The sequence below is a fragment of the Accipiter gentilis genome, chromosome 16 (genome assembly GCF_929443795.1).
Source record: "Accipiter gentilis chromosome 16, bAccGen1.1, whole genome shotgun sequence".
Lineage (NCBI taxonomy): Eukaryota > Metazoa > Chordata > Aves > Accipitriformes > Accipitridae > Astur > Astur gentilis.
In genome coordinates, this window is record NC_064895.1 from 17419807 (window position 1) to 17433655 (window position 13849).

The window sequence follows — 13849 nt, forward strand, 5'->3', positions numbered from 1 at the left end:
TGTAAACAAATGTTTTAAAAGATCCTGTCTTTTCCCAGATCTAGTGCTTGGGAAAAATGCAAAAGCAAAGAAGATGCTAATGCTCTGTTAATGGGAATTTTTCTTTTCTTTAAGCAATGTTTAAGAAAGTCATTCCTATAATTTGAAAATACTCTCGTCTAGAAATTTTGTCTGGTCTCCTATCAAAGAGTTCATTTTCAAGGAAACCTGAAAGTGTAAATTTCTCTTGTGTTGATGTGCCATTTTATAGTAATTAAGTTTTTACATTCAGATATATAAAAGACAATGATTTTATTTATAACAGATGTAATGTACATTTTAAATATTATGCAGATTTAATAAAGTCAGAGCTCATTTACAAAGCAATTGATGGTTATTGCTTCAACTGTTTATACACAACACAGCATCTCATGACTAAGCATTATATTTTAATCTAATAATGTTATCAATAATATTCTGAAATGCTTTTCATTAATCAAGACCTTACTTTTTTCACAGATATTTTGTTTGAGAAGCACAAGACTAGTTGTTGAGGCATTTGTAGCATACAGCAAAGAGAAAAAAGGGTGAGGATTAGGGAAACTTAACATTTTGCTTAAAAATAATCTGCTATGCTGGAATCATTGCAGCTTCCAAAGGATAATTTCTCCAGCGGATCCCATGAGTTCAATCAACAGTGACAAGTTGGCACCACGGTAATGAAGTACGTTCTTGTGCAAATGCATTAGCTCCTACAGAATAATTATGTGCATCTTTATCATAGCAATCAGGAATTTCCTTTGGAGTAGGGCCACCGAAGATTTGGAGAAAAGTTATACTGAAGTCAATATGACAGCAATGTTAAATGACACATTTCTATGCAATCTGCAGAGATACATAGCCAGCTGCTATCAAGATTTCTGCAAGTTTCATGGAGAAAAAAGTTTCAGAGGAAAAAAACCCTACAAAACCAAAATTAGTTTAGAAGTTTCTAGAGACGAGTTCATCAAGAGAAGAATGATTGACAAGTATGATGAGCTGGTGATATGGGTTGGTATAATGAAAAAAAATGGTAGCAGCAACTAATGATTCAGTACTAGATGAAGGTAAGAAAAGGTTGAAAAAGGTCACTAAAGCTTTGAAAGGGAAAACTGATATACTTACAGATAGGTATTTTTAATGCAACAGAGAAAGGGATGCCCAAATACACATATGCTAGAAGAAGCTTAGTCAAGTCAAGATAATTACATTTAGAGCACCAATTTGAAAAGGTATCAATAAGTGAGAAAGAAGAACATTTGTCAACTCCTTGAGAAAAGGATGTTAGAAGTTAATGAGGACATAAGTGAAAAAGAAAGGAGTGAAAAGAAAGGGCAAAAGAAATCATCTTACAGTTGCTTTTTTCTTTGAGGAAACTGAAATTCTGTGCAAGACAATGAAGGTGAAGCATGAGGAATTAGCCTAAGTGGAACTACAGGGATTGCAGTTATGGGATTCGGTTGAGTCAGAGAAACTGAGTTATTGAATATATTGCTTTTCTAGCATTTCAGATGTCTGTAACAAAGGAAGGGTTATACAGTGACTAAATTCTTGGCTATGTTTCCTCCTGTGTCATTGCAAGACATGAAAGAAGCTATAAATCCCTATTAAGTCAACTGGGAGAGAACAAAAAGACAGAATTAGCAAATATACAGAACTCATTTCGTAGTGTAACAGTCTGAAATATGACATACCAAGAAGCTGTATTAAAACAGAAAGAAAAAAAAACCTCAATGCAGCAACATACAAACTTGCCAGGTCAACTGCCTACTTCCAATTCTAAACCACCAACCACAACAAAGCGGGGGGGGGGGGAAGATATATTAGAGAAAATAAGAGTGGATCATTTTCTGATTTCAAATTCTCCAGCATAATGAAAATTGCTTCAGATATCCAAACTGAATTGATAATTAAGTTAATTAGTGAGTTTACTCAACTCTGATAAACCCTTGAATAAGTTTCTGAATCATTTATATGCATGTATAATTGCTCTGTCACAACATACAGTCAATAGTAAAACAGCATATGAAAGGTGATGCATGACAAATTTGTTATATACATTAAAATATTGTAAACATAAGCATCCACACCCACATCAGAAGGTTCCACAATTTTATTAACATCTACTTAATAATCTTCCTCTCAGAGAGATTCATTTACCAATTTCCAGAAAGTATAAAGGATTCTTGGCAGTGAAACAGACCTGCTCTTCATATCAACGACTCTAGCAGATACATAAAGCGTTTAGCATTCATCCTCTGAATACTGTTCCAGTGCTATTTTATTTCCCTGTCCATTTATTTTATACATATGCAAATATGTATATGTATGTTTACCTATGCATATATGTATACAACATGTGCGTGTACACCTATACATATATAAAAACCCATACATATAGAAAATACAGACACATACGTAGAAGTTATCTGTTCCCATTCCAGTAACAAAGGAGAGGTGTGGGGTTTTTATGCCACATAGTGTTACAAATATATCAAAGGCAAGGACTAGCGTGTTCCATCTACAACTGTCATTGGTAAAATTTCACCAAGGGTATAGTGACATTAAGGAGGCTGCAACTCTGATACTCTTCTCAAAAAGCCACACTATGCAACATGAAACACCTTCCCCCCCCCGTATTCTTTCCTGTATTTCTTTAAGGTTGTGCATCCCCCTGCATCCCTGAGATCTGTTTATCATCTACAGAAAAACTTAAACAAACAGAAAACAGAGAAAATAAATTAAACTTAGAATTTTCCACTTTGAAGAGGATGAAAAAGACATTCCTTTCTTTCATAAACAAATAATTAGATCTTCTTTATAGAGAGAAATGTACTTGCAACTGTACATGTACAAACTTAAATTTGTTAAAATAATAAACACCAGAAGTAGAAGGAATAGTAGACTTTTTTTCTTGCTGCCTTACCTTTATTTGCCACAAAACACTCAATGTTCCTTCTGATCTTACACATAAAAATAATTTCATATGCAATACATGAAAGTTATAAAATGGCAAAGAAGCAATAAACTTCATGATGCACATAACAAAGGAGAAAAATAAGTTTAATTAAAGAATTTTTTTAATTAAATATGTAGGTCAGGTTTATTTTTAAATGTTTTGCTTTGCAACTGGGACAGATCCAAATATGAAACCAGCATTAATGTATATTATTTATTGTGCTAAATTTTGTTCGCTTTCTTCTTTTCCTGCCTTTGGGTTCATTTCTTTTTCTGTGGTACTAAGACCATGTAGCAAGAAGCAATGAAAAATCAGAACAGACTAAGTATAAATACGTAAGCGAGACCTTGAACTTAAAACAATCTAAGAACAGAAATTCGAGATGTCTTTAGTGCTATACATTTTTTCTGATAAACAGGTAAATATTGCTAAAAACTCAAATTCAGCTCTTCAGCATAATGCAGAACAAAGTCCTTATTACTTTAAAAGCTCTCTTTCAAGCTTACCTCTGTATCCTTACTGATCAGCGAAGAAGGTCCTGAGATATTTATATTCTCACCTCCTTCTGAAGGAAGCAACTGGTAATTCACAGCCTGATAAAGAATCTATAAACACAAAATAAATACAATATTTTTAACAGTAAAATAATCAAAAGTAAGAATTATGAATGATGTCATAAAAAACCCAAGAAATTCTGATGTAAAAGCTTCCACAATAGAAAAACAAGGCTGCAGGGGAAGACAGTGAGAAGACCACATGTATCTTTGACATTCTCTCACTGTTGTAGTCCCTAGACAAAATGACCTTTCCTTCTCTGTGATTTTTGTGCAATATTTTTCACACAATGTAAGACTTTTTTTTTTTTTTTTTAATTATATACACCCTGCTGCACTATGTAGGCTAAGGAACTTCCATGAAAAACATCCATTATCTGGACTGTGCCTTTGAGGTGTTGGGCAACTCTACAGAGGCAAGTGTTACACAACAGTTTTGTGAGCAGAATTTCTGCAGGCCATAGAACTGACAAAGGTCTGCAAAAGACACTTACAGCTGTTTAATATCGTCTGATCAGCATGACCTTCTCAAAGATTTTCTGCATATATCTATTTATCTACATATAAATACACAGCACTTGGACAGAATATGTAGGGCCATTAATGAACAAAGCTGAAAAGCTTATGCTTAGTTTATGGAGAAAGTAATTGCAGAAGAAACTGATTAAATATGCTTTGATGGAAATCATGACTTGCGTTTGGCTTCCTGGGGCAAATACCAACTTAATCATCACTGCTACAAACGATATTGCACTAAACAAAGAAACCTGAGCAACAAATTAACCTCAAGTTTTGTGAATGGAGAAGACAGAGAATCTCTTCCCTTAGAGAAGTGTGATGCAAAAGAGTAATAACCAGTGGCTGAGCAGCTGCACTACATTACAAATAACAGGACATGAAACCTTCAGAAAGAATGAGACAGCAATATAGAAGCAGTGACTGAATTGACAAAAAAGTCTAACAAATTTTGGTTTGTACAGTGCCAAAAGTTCGTCTGACTTCAAATTATAATTCTAGGTATAGGCACATAAGGGGGGAAACAACTTTTTATTTCTGTATTGTACAGGTATCAATTCTGCAAAGATTGCACTCGTGTTTAAGCTCATAATTGTACCTACCTCTCTCAAATTTGAGTGCTTTCATGATGAAAAAAATAGTAAATAGCTTGCAGGAGCTAGACTTGTATTAAGTCCTTAGCATCTTATTCTGACGTTATCCTGTTACTGAAGCAGCACAGACTGCCTTTATATGCTGCCTGTATTTTTCGTACACATTGCTATACAAGCAATTTTGTAAAAAAACGGCTACGCACTTGCAGCTGCCTTAATTAGGCTGCATACATACTGTAGCTATTGCTCCCTTCTTCCCCATTCTTCAGACACAGAATGAAGCCCTTGAAGATGTTTTTATTACACAAAGATAAATCTATGAACATTGTGAACTCTTAGACAAGTAAGACAATCACGAACTCTTAAGTAATAGTACGTAGGCCAAGCCACAATTACACTGAACAGAAATTTAACATTTTGACAACCTAAATTACTGCACTACAGTTTCAAATAAAACTTTTCAAAGGGTTTGCTGTGTCGTCTTGCCATAACCTGTATTTAAATGCCACAATTATCTGTTCTCACATATACAGCATGATCAGCTGAACACCCAAGACATGATTCTATTAAGAAGTCAGTCATTGCAGAGTTAATAAACACGGCTCAGACACAAAGCCTACTGTAGTTGTTCAAACTGTTACATGGTTGGAATCAGTGAGAAAAGAATTTCATTGTATACTGGGTAGAGAACATAAAAATGTAAGAATAAATATTTAATAGACATTTATGTGGGCATTTAATGAAGTTGCATTACAAGATGTAAATACCTGGAAAACACTGAAAAAATTGTTTAACTGCATTTGCAAATAAAATGTTTAAATCAGGCAGTAAATAAAGAAATTAGAAGTACTAGTGATAAGAGAATACAATTGCATTTCTACCTGAGAAGCCAACTCATCATATAAAAATGCTTATAAAGAGATCTCCTTTGTTGAAATATAACAGTGAAAGCAGAAAAACAGAGCAGAACAAATGTAAACTCATTGGGGGAATGGAACTTAAGGGAACAAACTTAAAAATGAGCACAAGTCTCCTTTACCTTGGTAGGCATTGAACTTGCATGAAAGAAGTTTCCGAAACACCTACCTGGGTTTGCAACGAACTGCTCACTCCCAGCAATGCCTCTATGGCACTTGGGGGACAGTGTGTCAGAGCAAAAGCCATGAGTTCCTGACGCATACTTAAATCATGGTAGCCTTCTGATTGACCAAGCTGACTGCATACTTCCCAGCTTTTAGAATAACCTACAAGGGAACAAAAAATGTACTTCTGAAGTCGGTAAGCTTCACAAGTGACAGGGGAATGCTGCATAATTCTTACTGGATGAGAAAAAGGAGGGCATGTGGCATTCTTGCCAACACTTAACATCTCCCAAGAAAGGAACCATAAAGGCTCCATAAAAGAGAGATATAACTCAACTTTAGACTGATCAAATACATAAAAGATTCCTTATTTATCATATTGTAGATATCAGTACAATAGATGTCTGTAAGCCTACACACTATATTTTTACATATTGCAATAATAAAATCATCATTTACTTCAGAGCATGATATTGAACACCTTACTGGAGTGGCTGTAAAAAAAAAAAAGTAAAATATATCACTTGATATATTATAACCTCAATTCATCTCAGATTTTTCCCCCTCAATCTCAAGGCAGAAAAAAAAAAAAAGCAAAAGAAACAAATCCTATTGTCCTTGTATCTTGACAAATGTCATTTACCTCCACTCATACCCTCACTAATACAAATAACATAAATGGCACAAATATTTTAAGAGTTTTGATAGAAAGGTAGACATCTAGCAGACCTGCACATTCCTACTAGCTGCAGTCGCATATTTTCACCTGTTTGAGAGGGGTACAGCATAGGAAGAATGAAAAATTGTGGTTTCCAGAGACATACAGAAAAGCTCTGTAAGGTTATGTGTCTAATAGTTTTGTAATTATCTTATTACATACAGTACTTGCTGTATACATCTCGATTCCATGGAGATGTCTGTCGACTTCCACAAACAAAATGTAACTGATTTTTGAATGAAATGGAGCAATCTGAAGTACCATACTTCATAGTAAGCTGAGAGTCAGGACTCAAGATTTCCACCACCACCACACCAGGCAGCCCCCATTTAATCACTTCACCTGTGGCCATGAGCTCCTGGCAATGCATACTAGCTGCTTTGTAGTCCTGAAAACCGAGAGCTTGTTCCACTAAAAGGATTAAAACTTGACCTTTTCTCTCCATCTGATCATCTCCTGTAAGAAAAATTCAACTTTTTAATTAGTTAATTGGAATTAATAGTCAACTTAAGCTTGCTACTTTATTTCTTAAGAAGACTATATGCCACAACACAAAAAGCCCATCTTGAAATTGAAGCAGAAATAAAATTACCTGCTTTTTCCTGAAGGAAACATTAAAAACATTTATGTATTTTAAAAAACACTGGCAACATACCTGGCTAAAAATAACTACACAGCATGTTATGTCTAAGTTAAGGAAAAAAACCCAAAACATTTTTAAGACTGTATTTATGCAATGGCCAAGACAGACTGATATTTAAGGTAAGTGACATATAAATCAAAATCCTGACATTGAAAAAAAAACCTTCTGTGAACTGTAACAGAATAAGAATTTTGAACTTTTTAATTGTCTTCTTACAGTATGCAAAGCCTCAGTTTAAAGTCCCACCTCACAGAGCCAAATAATTCATGAGATGTGGAAGATACAGGTATTTAAAAAAGCCCTACCTTCATAAATTGAGTGAGTAGAACTGAAACTATTTTTTCACACCATACAAGCATCTTGGTCACTAGACCTTCTGGACAATGCCTCTTCCCCCAGTTATGACTCAAAAGTAACACTTCAGATACTATTGATCTTTTCTGACTGAAATTTCATCACAAATATTTGTAGAGAAATGTCCTGACCTTAATTTTAATACATCAGCATTCACAGATGAAAATCTAATCAGACAACTTATTTCCTTTTCAAAGACAGTTATAGTCACTACACATAATCTTTCTACCTGTCACCCTTTACAAGTCACCTGTTTCTATTTTTTTTTTTAACTTTTTCCAATTTAGAGTGAACACAAGAGAATGAAAATTATTTCCTTCACTGACACCAGTTGGTTCAGTCTTGTGCTCAAAATTGCATGTATGTCCTTGCATTAAGGTGACTAAACATACACAGGAAAAATAATCTCACACTATTCATTTTAATATAGAAAAGAAGGGTGGCAAGAAGCTAATAAAAATGAGTAGGTTTTTTCAGTGAAAGCTTCTTGCCCATGGTTCTCCCCTATTATTAAAAGTGATTTTACGCAGTCACTGCTGTTAAAGTCATTTGAAAAGGGCACTGGTTTATGAAACTGTATTACTACAACTTGTGAAATGCAAATATTTCAGAAGGTTAAACAGATCCAGTTCCAAAAAACATACAAAGAGTACATGTTTTTAAATTGTATAGCTGTTATTTTTAACTCTAATTTGCGGGTCCATCACCACAGGCAAAGCAAATTTCTTTTTAAAGCCTTCTCAAAAGAAAAGATGTATCAGTTGTGCTAGAATGACATTCAGGGAAGTGAATTTACCCTAATTACTGAACACAATCAAGATTCCCCTAATCCCAGCACGTCATGACTAACTCAGCTGGGAGAACAGGTTGGCTTCCCATCATTTTATCTTTTGGCCTCTTGCTCTATATACTGGCAACACACGATGTTGCAAATTAATCACATCCAAGGCTCTTCTGCTGCAAAATTTTGCCCTCTGGAAGTTGGGAACTTCTCATCCGGGCAAAAGCAATTACAGATGACAAAGAGATGCTTCTATCTACACAAGCTAAATGTGAACTGTCATTTCTTATAAGCAAGAGATCCGTACTTGCCACTCACCTTCTGATGCCCACTTCACCCTGACAGCTTTACTACTTACAGAGAGATTTGACTAAGTAGCAGACACAAATAAAAGGCAAGAGACGTAATCGAACTATTGTCCCTCAGATTTCAGCTAGACAAAATAATCACTGCTATTTATTACTACTTAAAGATCAGTGGGATTGGAAGGAAGAGGGGAACAACACTTGGAGCAAAGAATGGTTTTCTTCTTAACTGTGCTTGAGCAGTAATACGCTGACAAGTCCCCCATCCCCAATGTTTTAGCTAATTAGTTTTGATGCAGTGGGATACACCTTCATGTGTTCTACAAAAGCACAAGCATAAAATATAAGGATTGTTTTCCTTCCAGTCCATGGCTATACTTGCTCATCTTATCTCCATTGTTCACTCATTTAAACTTCCATTATCTTGACACACGCTGTTATGTCACAGAACAACCGGCAGCTCTGACACGACTAGAGAATCCCCTGCAACGCACAGCTCAAGCCCTTCTTCATGCAGCTTTCGTTGCCTCAACAGTGCAGTCACTTAAAATACTACCTCTGCTGCAGTTTAGAGGCATGGTCTTGTTCTTCTATTCAAACATGAAAAAATTCACTGCTTCAGCTTTGACAAACCTCATTTGAAGGTATTTTTTTTTTACTACAGAATAAACTCCATCAAGCCTTTATATTAATGTCTGACATCCAGACTCAAACAAATCAAGCTCAGCAACTGGAAAGGATATATTAGGTTTTGTTTCCCTTTTATGATCTGTAAAAGTTGGTATGTGTTACACTCCTTCAGACTATTGCCTCCTTACATCATAAGGAAAATGCATTTATATTCTAAGGGTTAGTCCACCCAGTAAGACTTAAGTCTCCAAAGTTCTTTCCATATCTTTTTGTTACGATGTTTAGCATTCAGATAGAAGTTGATACAAGCATATATGGCATCATAACTGAAAGAAGGTTGTAGTGAGGTGGGGGTTGGTCTCTTCTCCCAACTAACAAGCGACAGAACAAGAGGAAATGGCCTCAAGTTGACCCAGGGGAGGTATAGATTGGATATCAGGAAAAATTTCTTCACTGCAAGGGCTGTCATGCATTGGAAATGGCTGCCCAGGGAAGTGCTGAGTCACCATCTCTGGAGGTATTTGGAAGATGTGTAGAGGTGGCACTTAGGGACATGGTTTAGTGGTGGGCTTGGTAGCGTTAGGTTAAAGGTTGGACTCGATGACCTTAAAGGTCTTTTCCAACCTAAATGATTCTATGATTCCATTACAAATGACGAGAGGAAAAATACAGAAGCTCAGAAATAGAAAAACATTTTTTCTTGAGAAATAAAGGATGCTCAAATGTTTTGAAAAAGTTTGGATCCAATTTGGGTCATATAAAGAAAGAAAAAAAAAAAAGCTTACTGAAACACTCTGAGTAAGATGCATGCTATTTGAGAGTGGATGAAAAACATTATCTTGAATGAAACCATGTCATAAAAACTTAAAAGTCAAATGGTATCAAAATTGTATGTATACTCCAGAAATTCCACGTCATCTACATTTAGGAGATCAGAAACCATCTGCATGGTTACTTCCACATGCGTTAAGCAAGAAGTTGAGGAAGCAGTGTTGAGGAAGGTGGATTTAAAAAAAACAAGCTTTGACTTCAGAATGTGAGCAAAGCTTAAAGTTATTAGAATTAGCTCATGGATATTAAAATTAATTAAATTACCATAGAAAGTTGTGACAAAAGAGAATAATGAACAGAAAATATTTCTAGAGAGCCTGACTCAAGAAAAAGAGCAATGCTCGTTAGATTTAAAATTTTTTTTACAGTAGAGAAGATGGTCAATTTCTGATACTTAAGCATTTTTTTTTTACTCTTTTTTTGCTTTTCTATTTTGTAAGCAAGTAATTCCATAAAGTGAATTCTTTCACACCCTTTCTTAACCAAGAGTATGGATTAAGTGAGGATCATGAGACAAAACAGCTCCAGCTCCCTGAGCAGGTGCAGATTTTCTGGCTGTCATGCTGAGCACATTCTCCCTCCCTCACTTTGCCCATCTGTGAAATTAAGATAACACTTGTGTGCTTACTTTACAGAGGTAGTGACATGAGGCTTAAGTAGAGTTTACTGTCATTAATCAAATACTTTAAAGCAATTAAGCTGCTAGCTGATATACCATTACCTAAGCAATATTTCAGCTTTGACAAGTATGAATATAAATTCTAGTCTTCACTTTTAGTGCTGCTCTCTAAACAAACTGTATTCAGAGAACATAGCTCCCAAAGCTCCTTGAGGATGACCATGTGCATTCTACCCTTGTATGCACAGCAAATATGTTCTTTTAGAATTGAAATTAAAATACAAATGCTCAGAGTATTTTATAGGTTATATATTTATATCTAGTATAACAAAGCATATACTATATACTCTATATGTACATGTATGGTTAAAATTTATATACGTATGGATGGATAGACGTAGCGAGCAGACTTTCACAATTAGTAACGCTATGAGGTGGGGTAGCAAGGGGAGCAAAGAGGGGGAAATGCTGAAACAAATTCCTCCAGTGAGCAGATAAAGCACAAGAAAGCACTCTACTGGTAGATACACACAGTGGATCGGGAATAGAAGGGACTGCAAATTTGAGCATGCGTAACCAATACCGGTAAGCGTATTCCACAAGACAAAATTAGAACTTCTTTCACAGCAAAGACGGCTCATAAATCAGGATAATTGTATAAGTAGTGAAAACCAATTAGGGACAAAAACCAATTCTTTCTTCCAGCAGCGTTTTATCTAATTCTTCATTAGGCAAGTCCATAAAGTTCAATCCCTAGATTCTTTTTCAATATCCACACTCATCCCAATATATCTCCATAAAACCATTCCCTTCATCATAAGCTGTTAGAAATCAAGTTATCCTTTCCCAGTAGTTTTAAACCGGCTAACAAAGACTATCTGTGCTAAAACTGCAAGGAAGATTTTCCTTTTCTAATATTCAGTTTAAAATAAAATATACTCATTCACGAATATTAAAATCTGTATGCGTGAGCTGCCCTTTTGGCTAAAAACCAATTTGTGGAATAATATGAGCATTTGTTATCATTCTTATGGTTACCAAGTCCTAAAATAACTCTTCATCCTATTAATAATTAATTGTAACTCAGTAACTTAAATTACGAGTCGACAGATACAGATACACCATTTCTATATGACTTACTTCAATAGGTGTGTGTCGGGGGGGGGGGGGGTTGGGTGTGTTTTGGTTTTTTTTTACACCTACTATTAAATTTTACAAGACTCTTCATTTATAGACTATGATTAAGGCTATGCCAGCATTCCACTTAAAATCTGTTTTTAAGGTATTATTAAACTATTAAAAACATATGCAACTTTAAATTCATTGCAAGGTTACCTTTTCCACACTCACTGGAAGTACATACAGCAGTAATTGAGGACTGAAGAGTAAAGCTCTACAGACTTTCTTTAATCTGCTGAAAAAATATTGCATTTGCATGCATGACTTAAAATAGTGACGACAATCATATTTCCTTTGTGTGCTTTTGGATACTATTCTGGATACTCATCAGTGGAATGGAACATCAGGAACAAAAAAATTCTGCAGTAATAGTGGTATGCTGTTTATAGCTTTCAAGTCCAGAAAAACTAAAAAAAAAAGATTAAAGAAACACTAAGTTTCTTAATATGGAAGAAACCTGTTTTCCATAGCCAATCTCCTACAACAAATAAGTTTAAATAAAATTCACAACTATGGCATTCTTATACTGAATCCATTATCTTGCTTATAAATGAACATCCTGTACAGAAAACAGTATTTCTATATAAGTAATATGACTAGTTATACCTCAGTGACAGTGAAATGGTTTTTAATCACAAAAGCTTAAAACTACTTATTTAAAAACAAACAAACAAACCAACCAACACAAAAAAATCCCACCACATCCCACCACCACAGAAAGTCACTACTGGAAACATTTTCTTGCTATTTTTTCCTTTCAAATAAATGTTACTCTATAACCAAAAGATAACTTTGAAAGCGACAGAGTTATTTATTTAACATAAGAGACAAGAACAGCAAGTGTCAAAGTAGTATATTCCTTAGCAAGATTTACTCTCAAAATATATGCTTTTACTACTGAAGTTCCACATTTACCACAGGAACAACCGTTACCATTATTCCTGAGGCTAACCATTAAAATCAGAGAGCACAACGCTCTTAAAATAAATATGTAATTTGTAGCATAAGCAGTAGTTTTTAAATCATTCACCTGCTTAAAAATTAACCACTTTGCATACTCATCTTCAGTTTTTTGCCACCCTGGTAACCACAAGCCAGAGAAAATCAGGAGGCCATTTCGTCATCTGGGTTTAAATACCACTTTTAAATCTCTCTTTTCAGTGGTGTCTCAGTAAGTGCCACTGTGATTATAACACTAGCACACAGACATTACCCTATCAATGAACTCTATACGAATTCCCTGAAGTTCTCTACCTAACATACCTTGCCTCTCATCTTTCAATTTCTAGAGATGGAAGCCATGAGTTTGTTCCCTGTTTAAAGGTACATACCAGGGCACTGTACACGCTGATCTACAACTAATGTTACTGGACAAAATACTTCCATGTTTTTAAGCTTCATAGAATCACTGTGGATTTTGCTTTTCCTTCTCTCATACAAAGAAATCATTTAGATTCAAAGAGAAGGTAAAACAAAAATCAGAAGCATTAGCCTAAAGGACCCAGAATATTAAGAAGAAAAATTGACAGATTTTAACTTTGTGTGGGAGGAAGCAGGAGAGAGGGAAAGAGCTGTACAGCAATCTTGTCTTATGAACGAATATGGAGATTATTTTTTTTTTCCCAAAAGGCTTGCAAGCAAAGAAAAAAAAAAAAGAGAAGTTATGACTGTCATTCTAGTTTTTTCTACAGAACAGGAAATTACATGTGATATTAACAAATACATAGATTAGATCCAGCTACCTAACACAGTACCATCCCCTCCCCTCTGCCATTTTTCATGTAGCAGCACTACGTAACAGGAACACTGAGCTTAAGAGTCATGACAACATTTCCAGTGATTCCTTTCTTTAGGACCTAGGCACCTCAGGAGGTCAACAACCTAACTTCTGTACCTCTGTTCATAACCTCACCCAATCCCCTTGAATATCTCCCTCCCTATATAATACTATGCAAAAATTGCCAATACTAAGCTTCCTGAATACATAAGAAAAAATTCTTAAATGATTTAACAAATATATAGAGAAAGGAATTAGCCAGGCATGCACTACTGACAAAGCCAGAATGC

At 35.1% G+C, this 13849-nt stretch overlaps 1 protein-coding gene across 1 annotated transcript in view; it reads right to left on the minus strand.

The window, feature by feature from the left end:
- The window catches only part of NBAS (NBAS subunit of NRZ tethering complex), a 189434-nt gene that overhangs the window by 105218 nt on the left and 70367 nt on the right, over nt 1-13849 (minus strand). The window contains exons 33-35 of the mRNA XM_049818661.1: nt 6783-6896; nt 5727-5884; nt 3484-3582 (exon numbers count right to left, since the gene is read on the minus strand). Of these exons, the coding sequence (XP_049674618.1) occupies nt 3484-3582; nt 5727-5884; nt 6783-6896 (371 nt within the window). The remainder of the gene's footprint in view (nt 1-3483; nt 3583-5726; nt 5885-6782; nt 6897-13849) is intronic.